Source organism: Bison bison, unplaced genomic scaffold (assembly GCF_000754665.1).
Source record: "Bison bison bison isolate TAMUID 2011002044 unplaced genomic scaffold, Bison_UMD1.0 scf7180017864533, whole genome shotgun sequence".
Classification (NCBI taxonomy): domain Eukaryota; kingdom Metazoa; phylum Chordata; class Mammalia; order Artiodactyla; family Bovidae; genus Bison; species Bison bison.
Window position 1 is genome coordinate 21,329,829 of NW_011495082.1, and position 22,322 is coordinate 21,352,150.

General features: G+C 46.1%; 1 protein-coding gene across 1 annotated transcript in view; it reads right to left on the reverse strand.

Annotated features, from left to right (window-relative positions):
- Positions 1-22,322, reverse strand: part of EFNA5 (ephrin-A5) — a 127,261-nt gene that overhangs the window by 104,575 nt on the left and 364 nt on the right. Inside the window, exons 2-3 of the mRNA XM_010832007.1 lie at positions 22,064-22,305; positions 21,700-21,992 (exon numbers count right to left, since the gene is read on the reverse strand). Coding sequence (XP_010830309.1) covers positions 21,700-21,992; positions 22,064-22,305 — 535 coding nt within the window. The remainder of the gene's footprint in view (positions 1-21,699; positions 21,993-22,063; positions 22,306-22,322) is intronic.

Here is a 22,322-nt window from a genome sequence, read left to right on the forward strand (position 1 = left end):
CTAACCTTTCAGTCAGGAAGGTATACAGCACTAAAAGAGATGCAAATATATGCTGACAATTCATATCAATTAAAAGGCCTCAAATGAACTCATCACGTGGCACACTCCAAATATCTTACAATTACTTCAGAAAAGCTGGGAAAAAAAACTGACCTCAAATTCAAAATGTAATTTTAATTTGGATTAAAAAGAAATCTGTTAGTGATGGGTCTGGAAGAGTGTGAATAAAAACGGAGGCTGACCTCATGTGAATTAATGAAGAGATCTGTTCCTGTTTAGTAAATAGCACTGCTCATTTTTTATGATGGTTGTTGCTGTTTAAACAGGTTGGCAACTTTCAATTCAGAAGTCAAAACTATTGTCCTGGTTGCCAACAAAAATAATTAATAAAACATCTCTAACCCCAGGGTAAATATGTAAGCAAGTACAAGGTAATGGATAATAAAAATAGCACTTCCTTCTACATCTGGGGCTAATTAAACCTGATCGGAGTCATAATTGAGCAGTGCCCAGGCTGCCCTTGATTTTCCTTGTCAGGTTTCGATTGTTCGACACAAATGCACCGACCTCAATAAATGAAAACATATTTTTCTAAAAAGCTAAATTATAGCCACCCTTTTCCAGGAAGAAAGAGTGATTTACCAGTGCCACAGGGCCTTAAGGCTACAGGAGACACAAGTCTTCTGGGGAGTCACTCACGGCCACTGCTGTTCATGAATTAGAAAGCACCAGGGAGTCCCTGAGACTTTTCTTCCCAGTTTCCCCCAACAAACACACAACCCCCTCCCTACACAAATCACAGTTACAATAACAGAATGATATTACCTACCCATGTACTGAGTGAGCATGTGCCAAGTACTCTTAAGACTTTAAAGGTACTATCTCCAATCTTCACCATGTTCTCATGAAGGAGAATCATGACTAGCCCCATCTTACAGATAAGAAAACCGAGTCTCTGAGCTTCTGACTCCAGACCCCTGATGCTTAATTTGCTATACTATCTAAAACCAATTAAAAGAAAAAAAAAAATAGAGCTTATCAGTGAATTTTGAAAAAAAGTACATGAAATAGGGTTTCCAGAGTATACTGCACTCTGAAAATACCTCTTTTATTTAAAAAAAAAAAAAAAGGTAAAATACGAAAATTCAGTTGAACAGTTCAGTTCTGTTCATTGGCTCAGTCGTGTCCGACTCTTTGCGACCCCATGAATCGCAGCACGCCAGGCCTCCCTGTCCATCACCAACTCCCGGAGTTCACTAAGACTCACGTCCATCGAGTCAGTGATGCCATCCAGCCATCTCATCCTCTGTCGTCCCCTTCTCCTCCTGCCCTCAATCCCTCACACTACTGATTTAATTCTTACAAGGTGATATCTAAAGCCTGCAAGTGCCTGCTTGTATCAATTTTTAAAAAGTCATTAGAAACACACAGAATAATACATATCTCTATGTCCAAAGTGCCCTGCAGACACGCTTCACATACACAGGCCTTGTGGAGACTGGAAAAGCCAACATGTTACTACTTTTGATATGATTTCTTAATGAAATATACACTAATGCTCAAATGGAAGAATTTCTTTTTCCGTAAATGAACATATTGTAGCACTGTCTGCATTTTTATCCAGTCAACACTCACTCTTTTACTTAAAATTAAATTCAACCACATTCTGTATATACATACTTCTTGCTCTTCTTGACTTACCAAAGGATCCAAAGACACAGCAAAGATGGTCTCTGCTTCACAGGAGATTAGTGTCAGGAACCAAGAAATGCCAAGGATCCAACATCAGCTATAATACGTGGTAGAGCATAATAAAGCCTAGAATTCATTTTTTTTTTTTAATGTAACGTGTCAGGCTACATGTTAAGCACTGTCCTAGGTACTAGATGGATATCAAGGCCAATGACACAGACCTCCCACGAACACCTTCTGCTGGGAGGGGGCGGTGCTCAATAACAACAGACTGGTTCCAAATGGGAAAAGGAGTTCGTCAAGGCTGTATATTGTCACCCTGCTTATTTTAACTTATATGCAGAGTACATCACGAGAAATTCTGGGCTGGAGGAAGCACAAGCTGGAATAAAGACTGCAGGCGGAAACATCAATAACCTCAGATACGCAGATGACACCACCCTTATAGCAGAAAGTGAAGAAGAACTAAAGAGCCTCTTGGTGAAAGTGAAAGAGGAAAGTGAAAAAGTCAGCTTAAAACTCAACATTCAGAAAACTAAGATCATGGCATCCAGTCCCATCGTTTCATGGCAAATAGATGGGGAAACAGTGGAAACAGTGACAGACGTTATGTTTTGGGCTCCAAAATCACTTCAGATGGTGACTGCAGCCATGAAATTAAAAGATGCTTGCTCCTTGGAAGAAAAGCTATGACCAACCTACACAGCATATTAAAAAGCAGAGACATTACTTTGCCAACAAAGGTCTGTCTAGTCAAAGCTATGGTTTTTCCAATAGTCATGTATAGATGTCAGAGTTGGACTATAAAGAAAGCTGAGTGCTGAAGAATTGATGCTTTTCAACTGTAGTGTTGGAGAAGACTGTTGAGAGTCCCTTGGACTTCAAGGAGATCCAACCAGTCCATCCTAAAGGAAATCAGTCCTGAGTGTTCATTGGAAGGACTGATGCTAAAGCTGAAGCTCCAAGGCTCTGGCCACCTGATGCGGAGAGCTGACTCATTTGAAAAGACCCTGAGACTGGGAAAGATTGAAGGCAGGAAGAGAAGGGGATGACAGAGGATGAGATGGTTGGATGGCATCACCGACTGGATGGACATGAGTTTGAGCAAGCTCCGGAGCTGGTGATGGACAGGGAGACCTGGCTTGCTGCAGTCCATGGGGTCGCAATGAGTCGGACATGACTGAGTGACTGAACTGAACTGGTGTTCACTAAACCAGTTATTCAAACACCTGGTTGCATTCAGTAAGTTCATAAAAGGCAAACAACCTTAAGGAAGGGCTTCACAGGGGCCTTCTCAGAAGAAGCCACAATTGAAACAGAACCAAGTTGCTGCTTCCTTGGTGGCCCAGTGGTAAAGAACCTGCCTGCCAATGCTGGCTTCAATCCGTGGGCCAGGAAGATCCTTTACAGAAGGAAATGGCAAACCACTCCGGTATTCCTGCCTGGGAAATCCCATGGATAGAGGAGCCTCGTGGGCTACAGTCCATGGGGTCACACAGAGTCAGACATGGCTTAGAGACTCAACAACATCAGAAGCTGCTGAGATGTGGGGAGGCTGGGCATGAGTGGGAGGACACAGAAACAGTGGAGAGTGAAGTGGGACAAAAATGCCCAACGGAAAGGAGTTTCGGATGCTGTTTATCCAGGGGCTTCCCTGGCGGCTCAGGCAGTAAAGCGTCTGCCTACAATGCGGGAGACTCGGGTTCGATCCCTGGGTTGGGAAGATCCGCTGGAGAAGAAAATAGCAACCCACTCCAGTATTTATCGTGGAAAATCCCATGGACCGAGGAGCCTTGTAGGCTACAGTCCATGGGGATGCAAAGAGTTGGACACGACTGAGCGACTTCACTTCACTATCCTGAATTATCTTGACTCTGTTACAAGGAACGAGCTTACATTTTCCAGTATGTTCAGCAGTGTGATGGGCAAAGTCATCCTGACAGTGGAGAGCAAGTGACGGTGAACAGGTCTTGGGGAAGGCAGGTCCAAGCGTCCTGTAAGCTGCCCAGGGAGCACCAGAGCCGGCTTGCACAAGGGCCTGGTAAGGGGAATGAGGGTGAGCGGGAGGACTGAGAGACGGGGGAGAAACTCACCCCACAGGATGGGCGACTGCTTAGCTTTGAGCAGAGAGGAGAACTTAGTAAGGACTAAAGTCTGAATCCAGGGAAGGAGGAGAGCTAGCCCTTAAATGGTGAACAAATAAGGAGAAGTAGGCTTCGCAGGGGCTCCCCTAGTAGCTCAGCTGGTAAAGAATCCACCTGCAATGCAGCAGACCCTGGTTCAATTCCTGGGTCTGGAAGTTCCCCTGGGCAAGGGATAGACTACCCACTCCAGTATTCTTGGGCTTCCCTGGTGGCTCAGATGGTAAAGAATCTGCCTGCAACGCGGGAGACCTGGGTTCGATCCCTGGGTCAGGAAGATCCGCTGGAGGAGGGCAGGGCAACCCACTCCAGTATCCTTTCCTGGAGAATCCCTATGGACAGAGGAGCCCGGTGGGCTACAATCCATGGGGTCTGAAAGAGTCAGACAGAACTGAGTGACTAAGCACAGCACAGCACAGACCTGGCAGAAAAGAGAAATAGGTGTGCATGGACTTCCTGGCTTTGAGGAGCTGACAGACATCCTAGGGAGAATCTTGTGTTTAATCCATTCAGCATGTATTTATTGAGCTCCTACCACGCGGCAGGCCCTGTTCTAGAATCTGGGGATATAGCAGTGAATAAAATAGACATCAGACGTGCAGCAGTCAACACGTGCTGAGAGTCTCCTGCAGAGGCAAGAGCCAGAAGGAAAGCCTGGGAAGTGAGGGAACTCCAAGGTTCTCCCAGATTTGGGGGGGTTCAGAAAGGAGGCTGGGCCACCGTGCTCTGTGATGGGGTTGGTGGGCACAACCGAGATCCACAGATCTGACGAGAAGGTGGTCAGCTCATGATGCTGAGACAGCAGTCTCCCAGGGCTGGGCCGGGGGCCGCGGAGGCTGCCACAGGAGCAGGGCACCTGTAAGAAGTCTGCTGGGCAAACAGAAAGGAAGAGGATGGGCTTCTTATGCACACTTTCATCCCTAGTTCTCTAAGAATGCTAAGGGCTTCCCTGGTGGCTCAGAGGTGAAGCCTCTGCCTGCAACGCAGGAGACCCGGGTTCGATCCCTGGGTCAGGAAGATCCCCTGGAAAAGGAAATGGCAAGCTGGACACAACTGAGAGACTTCCCTTTCATTTCTCTAAAAATACAGAGACGGTAGTGAAGTGTTCTGAGCGGGAGACCTGGGGAAGCCTACGAGAAGAAGCAAGGATGTCTCCTGCTTTTGTACAACACACGCTGGAAGAGCAGCAGAGAAGAGGTGATGGAGAGGCAGGGTGACCACAGGGTTCATTGCCAGTCCTAGTAACTCACCTCTGAGAGGGATTTCTGAACCAGAAAATGTGCTACACTAAAAAAAAAAAGCTCACTCTTCTAGGTCTAATTAAGTAAATACACTTATGTGTTGTTTAGGAAATAAAATCATAGCCTTGGCTGGGTCCTCCACCTGGAAACGATGCGATTTTAGAACAGAGAAAGAAAGCTGGTTTGGTTGAACCAGGCCACAAGACGTGGAGGGGGGCAGGCCCCCCCGCCCGCTCTGAGGGAAGACCCATGTTTGGGAGACAGGGATGCAGCCTCTGAATCTAACCTCGCTGTGCTGGGAGCCGCCAGAGCTCTCTGAGAACAGCAGGGATTCCTCTGGGCCTCGTTGTGACGTCATGTGCCCGACGCGGCCTGAGACAGCACGAAATGACGCTGGTATTTACACAGGGCATCGGAAGGGTACCCACCCGCACCAGACTGGAGATGGCAACGTGTCAGCCTCCGTCATCTGCCAGGCTTCGGTCTCCCTCCCTAACCCCTTTCTTTCTGGCTGCTCTTTTTTTATATACATATGACACTAACAGAAAAATAAATTGAAAAGAGCACTGAGGCAGAGTGTATTTCACGCACTGCTGCCAATGCTTCATATCTCACGAACCTCGGGAAAACAACTCGTAGGACTAATTAGTTTACAGTGTTTAAGCAGCTTGTTCCTCGTCTTTAATCTTCTTTATGTAATACTGCGAACAAAGCCATATTATCTTCTGATTTTTTTTTCCTCCAGTTTAACAAATATAATCTCTTTTCTTTCTAGAGATTACTTCATTTAGACATCAAGCTATGGAGGTGGTGGTGGTGGTGGTGGTGTTTCCCACTGCCCCGGGGGAGAAGGGGTATAAGTAAATTGCCATCTATTCTCAGAGGTCTCAATGGTCTACCAGATCCACCCAGGCCCTAATCCTCTTTGTTGTCATGGAATCCACCTGGCTTAATTATATTTACAGTTTGCAGCTACACCTCATGGCAGGCAGGTTTTTTCCCCTGAAACTCTGCACATGTTCCCGAGCCCTGGCTAGAAGTCCCATTTAGGCTGCTGTCTCTTTCTTAGATTCTGGCTGATGACAAGGTCACCTTGCCTTGCCTGAAACTTACCATCAGGTTCTTAAAGAATGTGCGTGCCAAGTCACTTCAGTCGTGTCCAACTCTGTGATCCTATGGACTGCAGCCCACCAGGCTCCTCTGTCCATGGGATTCTCCAGGCAAGAACACCAGAGTGGGTTACCATGCCCTCCTCCAGGGAATCTTCTCAACCCAGGGATCAAACCCAGGTCTCCCGCATTACAGGTGGATTCTTTACCATGTGAGTCACCAGGGAAGCCCCCTTAAAGAATAGAACCCTAATATATCTGCCCTTGGGATTTTGTTGTTGTTTAGTTGCTAAGTCGTGTCTGACTTTGTGACCCCATGGACTGTAGCCCACCAGGCTCCTCCGTCCATAGGGTTTCCCAGGCAAGAATCCTGGAGCAGGTTGCCATTTCCTTCTCCAGGGGATCTTCCTGACCCAGGGATCGAACCTGCATCTCCTGCACTGGCAGGTGGGTTCTTTACCACTGAGCCACCAGGGAAGCCCCTTGGTCAACCTCACAGCCTGCCGAAAGAACACGATTTAAGGGCCCTCATGACCTTTTTTTTGGAGCTAACTCTGGGAGACAGTGAAGAGCAGGGAAACCTGGTGCGTTGCAGTCCATGAGGTCGCAAAGAATCAGACATGACTTGTCTGAGTAAATGACAACAACAAAATGACCTAGCGACCTCATGAGCCAAGTGAATGGAGATAGAAACATGGATGCGCAAATTAGACAGAGGGAAATTAGCAAGGAAGCATCAAAATTTTAAGCTGGCAAAGTTTCATCTGTGAAATGTGACTCATCAAGTATTATTTTTAAGAGAAGTGGGACGCTTTTGTGCCTTCCTGTTGTAGCTTTGCTATTTAATCACTAGGCTGTTCCATCTGTGATGTATTAGTCCAAAACCAGGCAACTGACATCCCAGGACTGGTTAAGGCTGGTGTTGAAACATCTGGTAGGCGGTGTGGCACACACATAACTACTTGCCCTGCTGAGGCTCTCAAGCTGCCGTATTCCCTGAGAGAAACCCCTTCCAAGTGGCAGGAAACACACTTCAGACTTATTTATACATTCAAATCCACATTATTAAAGAAGTTTTATAGTCTCGGTAAAACACGCTACTTGGTGCAAATTTTCATCATGCTTGCCTGAGACCTGTTTACTGTCCCATGGTACCCATCTGCCTTAAAGTTCACTCTGTCCTTAATTGTCAAGCAGATTCATGGTAACTCCTAATTAGTGCAAAGCAGGTAACACAGCTGCGCCTTCGCGAGCGCCGAACACCTTTAGCATCTCTATCAAGCTGAGCTCAGAAACTCTCTCTGCTTCCCTGCCAAGGTGAATGATTCCCAGTCTTTGGAGAGTTATGAAGGAGGTACCAGAGTGCAAGGCAACGCCTGGTTCTCCCAACTGCTGCTTCCACCCCTGATGGAGCCGGCAGATGAGGCTGCCAGGTTCCGACGACTATAGCATGGGAGAAGTGCCTCTCTCACCACACAGCCTCCAAATCCCCAGGAGGATCTGATTTGGAACTAAGACAGAAGATGATCTTACTCTAAGGGCGACACTGAGAGTGAGACCCCTAGGAAACCCGGCCCTTCCCCTTTGCTGGTGGAGGACCTCGGGCAAGTTAATTCAATAAGACGGATGGTGAAGGATCGCAGAGAGCCGGTCTAGAGCCCAGGGCAGTGAGGCAGGACGAGGAGTTGCTGCTGTTGCGACAGTCATGATTCCTGGGCATTTGCATCGCAATCTGAGACAGCAGAGTCTGCAAGCACCTGCCGTGAGGTGTGCGTGGAGGAGGACATCTACCTGAACAATAAACGTGCCTGGGAGAACCAGGAAGTAAAGAGGACAGAAGATGGGAGAGAAAGGCAACAGGGAATTTCAACAGAAACGGCATGACAACGCAACAAAAGGAGCAGAAGGAGCGAAACCTCTAAAGGCAGGACTTGAATTCCTAATCCTGGTCTTTTTTTCCTTGAACATCCATGCAAACCCCTTTGCTGCCTCCCAACTCCGCCTACGCGATCCGGCCCCAGAGTGAGCCCAGCTTCCACCTGCAGCGGTCCCGAGGTAGCCTTGAGGAGAGAAAAGAAAGTTCCCTCTTAAGCGATGAAGAATGAAAAACATTAAAATGCAAATTCAGTGTTAAAAAAAAGAAAGAAAGCAGGACTCCACACAGGCTTCAGAGCAGCAAATTCTCAGGCAGCAATGGAAGCTGGAAAGTAACCCCCTGAGGTGTGGACTAGAATGTCAGTGTTCAAGTTTGTCCACGCCAGATCAACAGCTCGCCCTGTTACTACTGAATGAATCTCTCTCCCTTTCCTTTTTTCCAGGGCAGAGAATGTTTGTGGTAGAATTGGTCCTTGAAAAAGAGTGAATTGATGTGTTAGTTTTTTGTATTGGGCCAAAAATAATTACAACCATACCTACTTCCTATGGATTATGTTCACTTATTCTGTATTTGTTCCATGGGGAACTGACTGGAACCAGGGTTTGCTTCACCGACTCTCAGGCTTGGGAGGGAAGAAAAAGTCAAAGAGATTGACCAAGGAAGGATGAAATGTGCAGTGTGGGTAAGCAAACACTGCTTCAGATAAAGTGCTCCATGGGTCTCTACCTCACCTTCTCCAGCTAGGAATTCATTTCTCAATATTCCTTTTCCAAGCGAGATCTTTGTGTACTTATTTTCAACCAGGGATGGCAGTTGATTTATTTTCTATTGAACCTCGCCAACTGGATGCTGAAGAGAGGATGGCATATTTAGATGCCCTTAAACTTTCAGATTCACCTTTAAAACGTGCCAAGGCGAAGTCACGTTCAGGGTAAATGTGCAATTTTTTGCTAGGCTGGGACAAGGAATGAGGGTCTACACTGGCAAAGTGACATTAAAGGCTTTACAGGAAAACAGGGTCAACCTCCATTGATTCATTTTGGTTCCAATCAAATTCCAATCATCTGATGGCTGTAAAATCCCCAACAAAAAGAAAAACAAATCAGATGATTCCTGACTGTAAAATAACCGTCTAGGTCTAAACAGGAAAAAAAAAGCCAAACCTGACCGGTTCAGTCCAACGTGTTTTGCTAGGAACCCAATTCACTTACTGGCTTGTCCTGTGGTGTCAGGATGTGTGGGGGGATATAAAAGAGAGAGGATGTAGAAAACACAAACCCACCCTTGAGGACGTATCAGTTTCAGGCAGTTCGAGAAGCAAGGCACACGAGATAATAAGATGAAAGTTCTAAGGAAATGCGTAATGAAATAGTAAAGAGTTGTGTCAGGTAATATACAGAAATCCCGAGGAAACAAACAAACAAAAAAATGATTATGGAGTGGTAGGGGTTTCCAGGGTTCACACAGGTCTGCTTTCTCCTCCTTTGGAGAATGGGACAGTATTATACCCTTCCCACCATTTCGGAGTTAAACAGCTATAAGCAGAAGGATGTTTAGTCACTCGGGGGTTGAAGTAAGACCCTCTGTGTTCCCTTCCGTAGAAGCTTGTGCTGAAATGACAAAGCCATGGCACGAAAGCCGCCTCTCGGAGGCTACATTGAGTCACTGCCTGGAGAATAGTTATCTGTGGTAAGAAATAAAACTTCCTTATGTTCCTGAGATCCCGGGGCCATTCGTTACTGCAGCGCCAACTAGCTGGTCATAAAAGTTATATGTATACCAAGGCTGAGAGGACCAAGGGGCTGCAGCTCTGAAAATGATGTCAGCATCTGCTCGTTGCCTTTTTTCCCCGATGCTCGGGACTATTCAGACCCTCCGGCCTGCCTGCTGCCAGCATCTCTCACTCAAACAGCCACATCTGTGCTCATCTGCCTTTGCAGCTCTGGGTGGATCTTCCTAGCGCAGAAGGCGGAGAACAAACTCCCTGGCCTAGGAGGCAAAGCCCCGATCACCCTGGCTCCCAGAGCTGGGCGCTGTTCTTTTCGCCTGCTCGGTCCCGCGCTGTGTTCCTGCCGCCAGCATCCTGATCAAGCCACGCCCGGCTCTGCTCCTGGCCTGGGATGCTCTCCCTCTGTCTTCCTGGCAAGCACATGGACTGCTGAGAAGATTCCGTTCCTCTGTGACGCCTGCACGTCCCGTGTCCTTCCTCAGTACTCCACGTGCTCTAACACTGCTCCTTAGGAAGCTTGTCTTCCTGGTCTTTCTCTTCCCACTAGACGGTGAGTCGCTCAAGGCAGGGACTGGTTCATTTTTGTTTTCCCCAAAGTCCTGAGCACAGTATTGGACAAGCAGTGGCATTTGCAGAAACAGCAAATAAGCAAAGGAAGGAAGGAACGTGTGGCTGGATGGATTTAGGACAGTGTTAGACAGAAGTCACAGAGAAAACCCTGAACGTGAAAAGTGAAGTCGCTCAGTCGTGTCTGACTCTTGGTGACCCCATGGACTATAGCCCGCCAGGCTCTTCTGTCCATGGGATTCTCCAGGCAAGAGTACTGGAGTGGGGTGCCATTTCTAGTAAAACATAAATGTAAGCAGCTAGGATGGGTATCAAATGATGCAGCCTGGGATTCTTCACGTGACTCAAAAGGTGACAGGGAGTCATTCTAACTTCCCGAGCAGGGAAATGGTGAGAACTTGGTTCAGCCTCATAGCACCTTGAGCCTTGAATGACAGCTGTGTTTATACCACTTTGTTTGCCCTTTGACTGTAAAAGCTCCCTGGAAACAGGAGCTGGATCTTAATCATATTTGTATCCCCTATAGCGACAAGCACAGTGTTTGTATAACAGGTGCCAACAAATATTTGCTGAATTTAGTTCTAGAAAAATTACTCCCTATGCTGCAAGGCTGGAGATCCAAGTTAGCTGGCTCTTGCAATGTATGTAGCAGTGGATGGGAAATGAATTTATGTGGGTGGTTATGCCTCTGGAAATGTGGAAGTAGATACCCATGAGTCTAACAGTCCAATCTCCAGGTGTCAGGGTCTTTAAGGTAAATTAGTGTTTTGAGCCCAGGGTCCTACCAAAATGGTGGTGTATTTAAAATACAAACCTTGGGAGGAAGACTTGTTTTTCCCATGGGGGAGATGAGTTCTGTGCTGAAGCTGTAGCTTCTAGAATGGCAATGGGGCAAACAAAAGGAAATACACTGAAGCCACGAGCAGCGAGAAGTACTGACTGTTGTATGCCAACGTGATCCCCCATCTTGGGACGTGCTTAAACTTTTATTGATTTCACTAACTCACTCACATCCATTTAATATTTACAAATCATTCACATTAGGCAAGGCAGTGTTCCCTCCAAAAAGTCGGCTTGGATTTATCGTGTGCATCACGTTGACCTTTTTTACTGACTCCCCAGAGGCAAAGATGATGCCTTGGGTAGATGAACGGTGTGCCTATTTCTCCTGCTGTGTTTGGTCTCCAAATATCCCCAGTCATTCACTCTCAGGAAGGGCTTGCGGGGGCCTCTTCTTGAAGCGCTGTTTTGAAAGCCAGAGCTCTCAACCCGCGGCACTACAGGCATCTAATTATTTTCTGAATTCCAAGTCAAAAGCAGAACTCCATCCAGAAGCCATACCTGGTTTTATTTTGAGCCTCTTCTTCTTAAGAAGACCTCTCCTCTCTCTCTCTCTCTCTTTTCCTTCTCTCTCTCACACACACAGACACACAATGATCTAATGAAATTACATCCTTAGAGAAACATTAAGAGTGAAAACAGAATGTCTCTCTGAAGAGATAACCCAATCCTCAAACCCAAGGAACTCGGCCTTAAATCTTCCAAGACAGAATATGGATTTGAAACAGAACTCAAGGTATACATGTTCTCAATAACTTAAACATTCTCTGCTAATAACACATTCAACAGGTCATTTAATGTATAGCAAACTCTTGTACTGAGCTAAATGAAATTTAAAGAAAAGTTCAGATTTAAATTTGCCTTGGGTTAACTTTAAAATAATACCTGAAAAAATAAAGAATATCTGAGAAAGCGTCACTCCAGGGTAAACTAAGAAGGTATCCAGAACATTACTTCATTGACCCTGAAGCTTCTGACATTTCTCGGTTGACCTGACTCACACCTACAACCCACAAGGTCAAACACCAACGTTTCATTCCTACCAGTGGACTTGAGCAGTTTTTCAAATCATTTATCCGTTACGAATGGAGGAAAAGCACACGCCCATGGTGAGGACCATGTCTTTCCAGTATGCTCACATTTAACCCACCCGCTTTGTACGTGAGGCCTTCCTGGTGGCTCAGTCAGCAAAGAGTCTGCCTGCAATGCGGATGACCTGGTTTGATCCCTGAGTTGGGAAGCTCTGCTGGAGAAGGAAATGGCAACCCACTCCAGTATTCTTGTCTGGAGAACCCCCATGGACAGAGGAGCCTGGTGGGCTACAGTTCATGGGGTCACAAAGAGTCAGATGCAACTCAGGGACTAACTTGCACTTTTCACTTTCTTCATACTTTGAATTAAGTAATTATTCTTTCTCTAGGAATTGCTTTACACTTGCCAAAACAAAAAAAAAGCCAATCAGCAAATCAATCATTTCAGAGGAAGTTCATTTCAGAGGAAGGCATTTCTCGCTGCCTCAGCTGGAGCACTGAGATACCCATGAGGAGGTGCAAGCTTCACCTCACTTACGGGGGCCAGCCACCGCCTACGCTCCAAAGTGCATCTAGACAAGGAAGCTCCGGGGGAGCCATGAACTGTTAACTTGTGTCTGTTACCACTCAGAGGACAGTGTCTGATGCAGGTATAGAAGGCCACACGTGCACCTGGGCAACACATCACAGGAGATGCTCCAAGTCACCGTTACATGCTGGGCCACTGCGACTGCGGACAAGGAACTTAGTATTAATCCCAGGTAAGCAACCACCAACTTGACACTCTCTTAACCATTCCCAGAGTATGAGTACCTTTCAGAGACGCTACTCATCAGACATTTGGAAATAGGATGGCATGTCATTAACCCTCTCACTCAATGGTCTTTAAAACCCACCTCCAAGACAGCAAACTGGGCTTCACGCCTGCCCCAGACTTAAGAACACAGTTTACATGTATCCTCAGTCAAGCCACATCTTGACATGATTTATGAATTAGGGAGCACAACTGCTATCAGAATCCAGTTTTAAAATGTTCAGGGCCCCCTCGGCTTTGTCACCATCAGGAACAGGACAAGTGCTGGGGTTTTCCACGGCCCAGAAAAGCTGCCTCCAGCTAGTGCGTAGAGGACAAGGCTCCTCCTCTGGGCATATTAAAAATTATGAGATGAGATGTGCTCCAAGCGGCGGGACCCTAATTGTAACATTTTCTCTGTGGCGACACAAAGGCTTCCACTGTGTGTTCCTTCCCTCCCTGCCTTGGGGACTGTAATAAGGGGAGTCTGCAATTTTTATGCTTTTCTTTGTGCACCCACAAAACCTGGGAACAAATGTTTTCCACTTGATGGGGGAACTGGACAACTAAGGGCAGAAGTGGGAAGAGACACTTTTCACTGCACAAGCCTTTCCTAGGGCTTCCCGCATGGCTGAGAGGGGAAGAACCTGCCCTGCAATGCATGAGACATGGGTTCGATCCCTGGGTCAGGAAAATCCCCTGAAAAAGGAAATGGCAATCCACTCCAGTACTCTTGCCTGGGAAACCCCATGGACAGAGGAGCCTGGTGGGCTACCGTCCATGGGGTCACAAAAGAGTTGGACACAACCTAGCAACTAAACAACCACAACAAATCTTTGCTAGCTTTTCAATTTTTTTTGTACCATGCACCATGGGTTCCACACTCAAAATTTTAAAAAACTTAATTTTGAAAGAGAATAAAAGCCAAAAAAAAATATTTTTTTCAAAATTTCCTAAACTATGCTTAAAGGGAAGCAACCATTCTTATAAAGTTACCAAAACTTAAAAAGACTTAGTAAAATGCAAGTCAATATTCACAACCAATTTTATGAAAATGCTTCAAAGACTTTATATCTAAAACACTGCACTTAGGCAGACACTGTTAAGAATCATATGGCATCCTTTTATTATGATTACTATTCAGCCAGAAAGATCATTACCTACTTCAATACTATAAAGTTTAGAGATTTTAAAAGTAGATGACGTGTTTTTAAAGCAAAGCATGTTATTTTTCCCGCTAACGTATTATTGACAAATATTCAGCACTTCCAGCAAATCCATGTTATTTTCTTTACTTATGGTGAGCATCTGATCCTCTTCAACATGACCCACATCATTCATTCTCACAGACTGGAATCCCATTAGAGAAAGAAGCTATCTGTTGACCGTCCTCATAGAAGAAAATTACACTGAGACTAAGTCTGGTCCCTCAATTTCACCCGGGGAGGAAAATTAGCCTTAAGGCCTACTCTTGTGTTTGATTTTCAAATAGAGAACCGAAAAGTGCTAAAAAATAATGAAGTCGAGATTTGAAGCCACCAGCTAGGGAAAAGTAAGTATATCCTATTCGTTACTAATGCTCCTCTGCAATAATTATTTTATTTGTTCACTTTCTGGAGCAGACACAATAGTTTTGTCTTTATCTTTTACAACCAAACACCTTTTAGTAAGCAGGAGATAAAAGACCAATAAAATCTTTGTACTTGCTCCCTGTAGCTGCCCCCTAAGGCCCATTTTATCTCCAGAGTTGTTATCTGAAGTGAATTGCTGATAAGAAAAATTAAAGGGCTCAGAAGCTGAAGGTAAGGTAATTTGCAGAGCGGTTCGCACACCTTGTCTCTGTTCAGCCAGGCCCCACCAAGAGTCCTCCCATTACCGCCAGCCAGCTTTGCAGGCCTTGAAAGCAAGCTGCCTGAGTAGAATGGTTTCCCAGCCCCAAACTCCTTTTCCAAAAAGAAAAATACAAGTAAATAACGAGACTCTGAAAAGTCAAAGTCGTACATTTACACTGTTCTTATTAATATTTGCAAACTGCGAAGTGGCAGGAGAGTATTAACTTTGCTTGTAAAGGATCTTCATGTGCAAAGAGATGAACTTTAATACCCACCTGCACGTACTGATGATGAGCTAGCTGCCACTTCTACTTTGTGACTCCCTTGGTCGTAACTGTGCCCTCTGCCTTCCATGTAGTATTGGTAGTATTTATTGGACATAGGCACACTTCTCAGCACTTTACGAGCACCAGGTCATTTATTATTCTGTTCATACAATTATCACCCTCATCTCATAGGAGAGGAAAACGGAGGGACAGACGGTTATCATTTTGATTACGTCACGGACTCTGCACGCATCCATGGATTCCTGATCTATCGATACGATGCATTCTTAGTAAACAGCCCCCGTAATGTGCAAAGTCCGGTATCAGACACTGGAGAGGAATGTGAGCAGGAATGACTAATCCAGGCTCTCAAGCAATCGGAAACTTCCTGACCCTTCCTCTCCCTCAAAGAGAAAAAAATAAAAAAATTAGAAAAAGCAACATTTCCAAACATCCCTGGAAGCCAGGCTCATCTGATACCCACAGCCTTCAGTATAAAATGGCTCCTGCCTGGTGTTGACTGGTCGCTGGGTCCAGGGTGGGAGTCAGTTCTGGGACAGGCGTCAGGGCACGCACAGTCTGTTCAGTCGCTCAGTCGCGTCCGACTCTTTGCGACCCCATGAATCGCAGCACGCCAGGCCTCCCTGTCCATCACCAACTCCCAGAGTTTACTCAAACTCATCTCCATTGAGTCGGTGATGCCATCCAGCCATCTCATCCTCTGTCGTCCCCTTCTCCTCCCACCCTCAATCTTCCCCAGCATCAGGGTCTCATCATCTGTCAGGGCACAGGTGGTCTCTGCAGTCAAAGGCAGGAGGAAAGCCTTGGGTGCGCCCAGTATCCCTCTCCCAGAGACCAAGCAGTCACCCTCCTGACAGCCTCTCCACGCTTTTGGTCTCTCCTTTCCACCAGCTTCCCCACAATCCCCTCGATATTAACTTTAACAACGAAACAGGAAAACTCCCGTCTGCAGCTCTCCGCCACAGACCAGATGAGGGGCTCTGGTGTCCGTAAAGTTCCTGGGGTGATGTCCTGGTGAGTTACTACGCTGGTACATCTCAACACTGGATGATCGTTTGGCCTAAGCGTGGACGGGTGGCCTGTGAAGTCCTCATGACGACTCCCTCCCACGTGGGGTTCCTCCCACCCTCCGGCCGCCACGGAGGAGAGATCTGTCACCAAAGAAGTAAATGTGACTCTCTCCTGGGGAAATGCTGCCAAATCCTGCTCAAGACGACAACCGAGACAGTGCGTCTGGGGCTTGCTAAGCAATCAAGTGTACATGCGTTAAGGACAACTGCAACTTGCTTAAGTGCCTGACCGATTCCCAGGCAGGAATACGCTGGGAAAGAGATCTGGGTCAGCAAACCTAGGATAAAAGCCAGACCAAGGTAGGGCTTTTGGCTTTCCCTTCTCACCCTGGGCCATCATCTCCCCTGCTGAGATAAAGTGGTTTGGGGACAGAATCAAGAGGACACTTGGCGGGGATGGCCCCTAGGAGCCAGTCAGCCTTGGCTTTCTGCTAACCTCTGGGGAACGAGGTCCCCAGGGCCCCTCGGCCTGACTCACTGCTTGCCTCCCCCTGACCTGCTCTCCCGCTGGCGGCAAGGAGAGATCTATGGCTTTATAATCAGCTCCCTGAGACTGCCTCCAAGGAGTAACAGTTCGGACCCAGAAGTCGGTTAGTAAGTCAGCTTGGGTGAGAGTGGTCTGTGGGTTTCTATAAGTCACGAGCCAAGTATTAGCCAGATCCTGTCTGCGGTAGCAGGCACACGTTTAACAGAACGGTTGATGTTCACGAGGGCAAACAGACCAACACACTCGTATCCCCTAACTCATGTGCAGGAACAAGAACACATTCTGCTGAAAAAAGAAAAGGCGGGAAAGAGTAAAGAAGCAGAGGCTGGGCAGGTGGGGAGTATTTTATAATACGGCTACGCTGGTACAGAATTCTTTCCGCTAACCACATCTAGAAGGTAAAAGGACCCTCACACATCACTGGAGAAGATCACAGTCTTGAACAGATAGGTTGCCTAGACAGAAAATCTGCCAAAGTTTTCCTCTGAAGAGGTAAAACTTTGAAATGTGCTGGGATCTGGTTAAATGAGAACCTTTGCCTCAGAAAGGCTCTAACGGTAGCACAGGGGTGTGTCTGTCTCGTGTCTGCCTCTCACAGGCTACCTGAGGCGCATCTGACCTTAGCATCCTCTTCAGTCAGACCCAGTTCATCTGAGCCTACAGACCACTGAGTAGGGCCCAATCCATAATTTCCAGAGCATGGTATGAAATGCAGGGCCTCTTGTTCAAAAAGCAGGGAACAGAGTGCCATTAAAGTGCACTAAAATATACAGCTTTTTCCTTTCTTCCATGGTCTCTCCCAATTTCTCATGATGTCCTTTATTTGCTATTTTATGTTGTTCCACACAGAGAAAAACTACAGTATTTAATCATTAGCATGAATTTTACCATTTATCTTGATGAAGTTCAATGATAGCTTTCAATGCAAATGGAATGGCATTTAATTTGTATGTGGACTCACCAAACAACACCACTTGCACAGTGCAGTTCATGCATGTGTACTTGGTTCTTACTAGGAGAGGGGAAACACTTCCATGAGGCTAATGCAACTGAAACTAATTCAATTTTTAAAATCTTACTTCTTGATACATGCATATTCTACCACCACCCTATGGAAATGGGTAGCTGCCCTACCGTGCCGACCTTGTATCCACCTGGACTCCCTGAGGCCCCGCAGTTCACAGTCTGGGCTCATCGGACCTTGTGGACACTTTCTGCAAACTGTGCTCCGACAGGAAAACCCACATCTTATATGCCATTTCTGCTGATGCGCGTGCTCTACTTAAAAAACACAGGTCAAAGAGAAGACTGAGAATTCTGAGCCGGTGACAGCAGAGCCTTAAACAGAGCACAGGGCCCTTCTTCGAGGGGATCCCTGGCCATGGGGGTGAGAAGGATTCCTGATCACCCACAGCAGAGCTTTCCAAGGGCGGAGGTCCGATGCAGCGGAACGCACGGTGTTAAGGCTGAGCGCGCTGACTGCATCCGGCGATCACCCTGTAAATTACCGGTTCACACACTTCCTCAGGGGGGTGTGCCCAGGCCTAGGGTTCTGTGGGGCTGTCCTCCCGCAGGAGCTCTCCGTGTGGCCTAGCTACGAGCCCAGGAAACCACCCAGCTTATTACTTATAGCAGCCAAAAGGGTTGTGTGACTTCTCTTCCTCTGAGTGCTGCTTTGATGCTGAAACCAAACACATATTTTACTCCCTTCTCTTGGTTTTCAGCATGCCATCACCCACCGGCAAGCACACAGATTTTTGGTTAGTCATTCTAAGTCAAGAAGGACATGAAAAATATGCAGGGAGCTGTCAAAATAACAGAAGGGAAAGAAAGTTAAGTAACAGAAGAGATCAGGAGAAATTAAAACATGCCCTAGATACTAGATGTAAATCCCCCACAACTGACAACAAGAAAGCCACGCCTGATGTGGGCATTGTCCCGGCACACTTCCCTCCCCCCAGGTCTCGAAACAGCAGCGGGTTTCAACCAGTTTGAATTAGGGAGCCAGGCTGCATCTGCAGCCAACAGCTGGAATTCAGCAACTGTTGTTAATCCACCTTAATTGCTTATTATTCTATCAGTTCTTGCTTGTGCTTTTGTTATTCAAAGTAATTTTTCCTACACACACAACCAAGCGTGGTTTTTGCAAGCTGCGGCCAAAGAATTCTTGCTTCCATCCTAGGGCTGTTATTGTTTTGTTGTGAAATGAAAACACACTGACACTAGATTAAAAAAAATAAAAATAATAAAGTTAGCAGCCTTGCCCACAGATGGACTCACACCGGCCGTATATGTACATAGAGATGCAGACATTAGCCACCTCCAAACGAGAACAAGGCTTCTTTGGTGGTTTTAATTAGAGTGGCAGTTAGCATGGCTGCTGTTTTCTCTAAACAGTTCTTCCCCTCCTTACTTTAAGGCGGGGTTTCCACTCCAGCACTTTTATGGCACTAGTGAATAAATGAGATCCCAGGGTTCCAGGGAGACAAAAAAAAAAAAAATGACCAATATAAATGCATCAGGTGCAAATTACCAAGGTAAACAGGCCCATGGAGACTGTAATGCTCGCCACGCCAACTGGAATATCTGAAGGGGGGGCAGCAAGAGAGAAAGCCCACGGGTTACGGTCCCAGTTTTGCGGTGCACGGGTCAAAGTGAGCCCAAACCACCCTTCCTGCAGGAAGGGCAGCCGCAACACAAGGCAGTTATGACTGGGGGTTGATGATGTTCATACTGGAGCTTTCAGTTGTGGTTTTTCTCTCTCCCACTCTCTCTAATTCCCCCAAAATGTCACTGACAGGCAGCCTCTATCTAAGCAGATTCCCCATCCAGGGGGAACACTGCAATATAATTTCCCTCTATAAATGGATTCCCCGGTAGTAATCCGTTTGCGAGGTTTTGCTTATAATTTACAAGAAGGCAAAACTAGTGCAAATTTATAATTAGTAAGTGTAATCCATAGGGTGTGAAGACTTATCTTCCATTGCTTCTCTACAAGGTGTGTACATATGTGTGTATACATAAATGTGTGTGTATCTGTATATATATATAATACATATAAATATATATCCCCTAAGGAATGTATTTGCAGATTTTCATGGGGCTTCCCTCATAGCTCAGTTGGTAAAGAATCTGCCTGCAGTGAGGAGACCCAGGTTCGATTCCTGGGTCAGGAAGATCCCCTGGAGAAGGAAATGGCAAGCCACTCCAGTAATCTTGCCTGGAGAATCTCATGGACAGAGGAGCCTGACAGGCTACAGTCTATGAGGTTGCAAGAGTCAGACATGACTTAGCATCTAAACCACACAGTCTTCTCACCGTAACATTTACTGCGAGGTCTTTCTTATTCCCTGCTGATTTGACCGGCAGAAGCCTAGTCCCCTGTAAGCTTGGTACAAAGCAGAGCCCCGTCATATACTTGTCTCTTCCACATGCCTCGCTATTTACTGAGCTGAATTCAATTATCTCTAGATGAGAAGTGACAAGGTTCTGCAGTAGCCTGGCCTGATGTCCACCCTGCACCATCCTCATCAAATGGGGCTATCTTCCTTCTTCCTGTTTTCCAGGTCTATCCTGAAGGCATACTTGTTGGTCTTACTTATTTCCCTCTTCATGTCATTGGATCAAGTCCCTTGGAGATTATCCTGCTCTGCCATGACTGGGACCTGAGACACTGCAGGCCGCTGAGCATATGTGCAAACATAAGCTGTATTATGATGAAGGTCTTTAAGGGATGTTTGCCTTGCTCTTAAATCACTCTGATTCTGTTTCTTCTCAGAAAGAGCTGATTTTTTTTTTTTTTTTTTTTTTTTTAGTGTTTCCTGGGAATGTTTCGGCCAGGATCATTCATCCTGGAGCCTGCAGGAAGAAACCTGTGAACCATTGGGGAGAATTCATGATGGAGGAGCTTTTCTTTCTAACTCTTACTATTTATTCATACCTGGTGTGGTCTTAGTTTTAAGTCTCCTGTTTTAGGGTATGCAAGTATTTTACCGAGTTAGGTAAGCAAGTATTGTACATACGATATAAATTAGCATGAGGACAATTTCTGCAAGGCTTCTTTGGGAGCTTCCATCAAATGTCATTTCCTAAAGACCACAGACTTTTGTTTGAACCGTTTACTCGTTTGGGTGAAGCCTCATTCACAGAAAGTGAATCAATTATATAATTTTAAAATATTATTTTAAAAATATTCCTTTGCTCATTCAGGATATTTCTCACTGTCCTCATTCGACCAACTATATAATCAGCAAACATAGCCTTTATCTGTAAATTAAGCCTCTTATTCAATTTGTATAACAATTGCTATGTGGTTTGATGATGATCTGCAGTAGTTTTAAATACATTATATCCTGTTTTATTAGAGATGACATGTAACTGCAAATATTATAGCTTATTAAATCAGCCTCGCATTCATCAGTTCAGTAGCAATGAATCAAATTGCCCTGATTAGCAAAGAAACTCCCAGAAACTATTTTTTTCTCCATCAGGATTGTTGACTTTGACTTTAATTCTTAAAAAAAAAAAAAGTTCAGTACTTTATTGAGCACAGTCATTCATTATTTAAATTTTTTTAACTGTAATAACATTATAATACAGCCATTATTAACTGAAAATTTAAGATAGATACCATAGACTACATTTCTGTTACATTTCACTGAACCTGAGATGATCTTCACAACCAAAATTAAAGAATGTTGAGTTTGTATGTGAAAGATAGGATGGAAGAAACCGACCTCACTTTAATTCACAGCATCAAAATTAAGAAAAGAACACAGCACCCAACTGAGAGGTGACCACTAGGTGAACAAAAGAGCAGTTGTAGAATCCTGTGAGATTTTTTTTTTTTCATCTAATTTAAACTGCTTCTTGTTTTAAAGACTAGACCTGCAGCAGGATACAATTCTACACTCCCACCCCTCCCCACCCCAATCCCTAGAACCCGAGCTCAAGGAGGAATCGCCCATCTGATGGGTTTCTAAGATGATCCTGGGCTCTTCCTACGGAAGCCAGTCTCGGCCCAGCCATGAGCTTAGGGTACCATCGTCGTTCAGAAAGAACCCTCATCAGAGCGCTGTGGGCATCAGAACTGTTTCTCCATCTGCCAGATGCATCCAGCACACGGTCCTCGTCTGATGCAAACGAACCCGCAATGATTTTAGAGGAGGAAGCGCGCCTGACCCCGAGGAGGCTACCGTGGTCCATCGCAGAGCACAGCTGCACCCCGATGTCGCGTCTTGGTGGGCTTCGGACGGCGCAGTCCCAGAGCTGCTGGAAAGCATGCACGCCGGGTTGGTCTGCACATCCAGGCACACACGCTCATGGAGCGTGGAGAGGCGGACGCACTGACAGTGTATCAGACTCGGACCTCCAAATCCCTTTCCGTCCAACGCCAGTACCAGCACTCCATCAGCGGCCCCTGGGAGGGTGCTTCTCATGGCCTCGGGATGGAGTGACTCCATCAGTGCAGAGACCGGCGCGCAGACGGAGCCGGGAAGGACCACCCCGGACCCCGTGAGTCTGCTAAGGAAGAGCAGCCCCCAGCCGGCTTCCCATTCATCGCCTGCAGAAACCACTCCTGGAGAGGAGCGCCGGCCAACAGATGGTCTCCTGTAAGGCGTAATCAC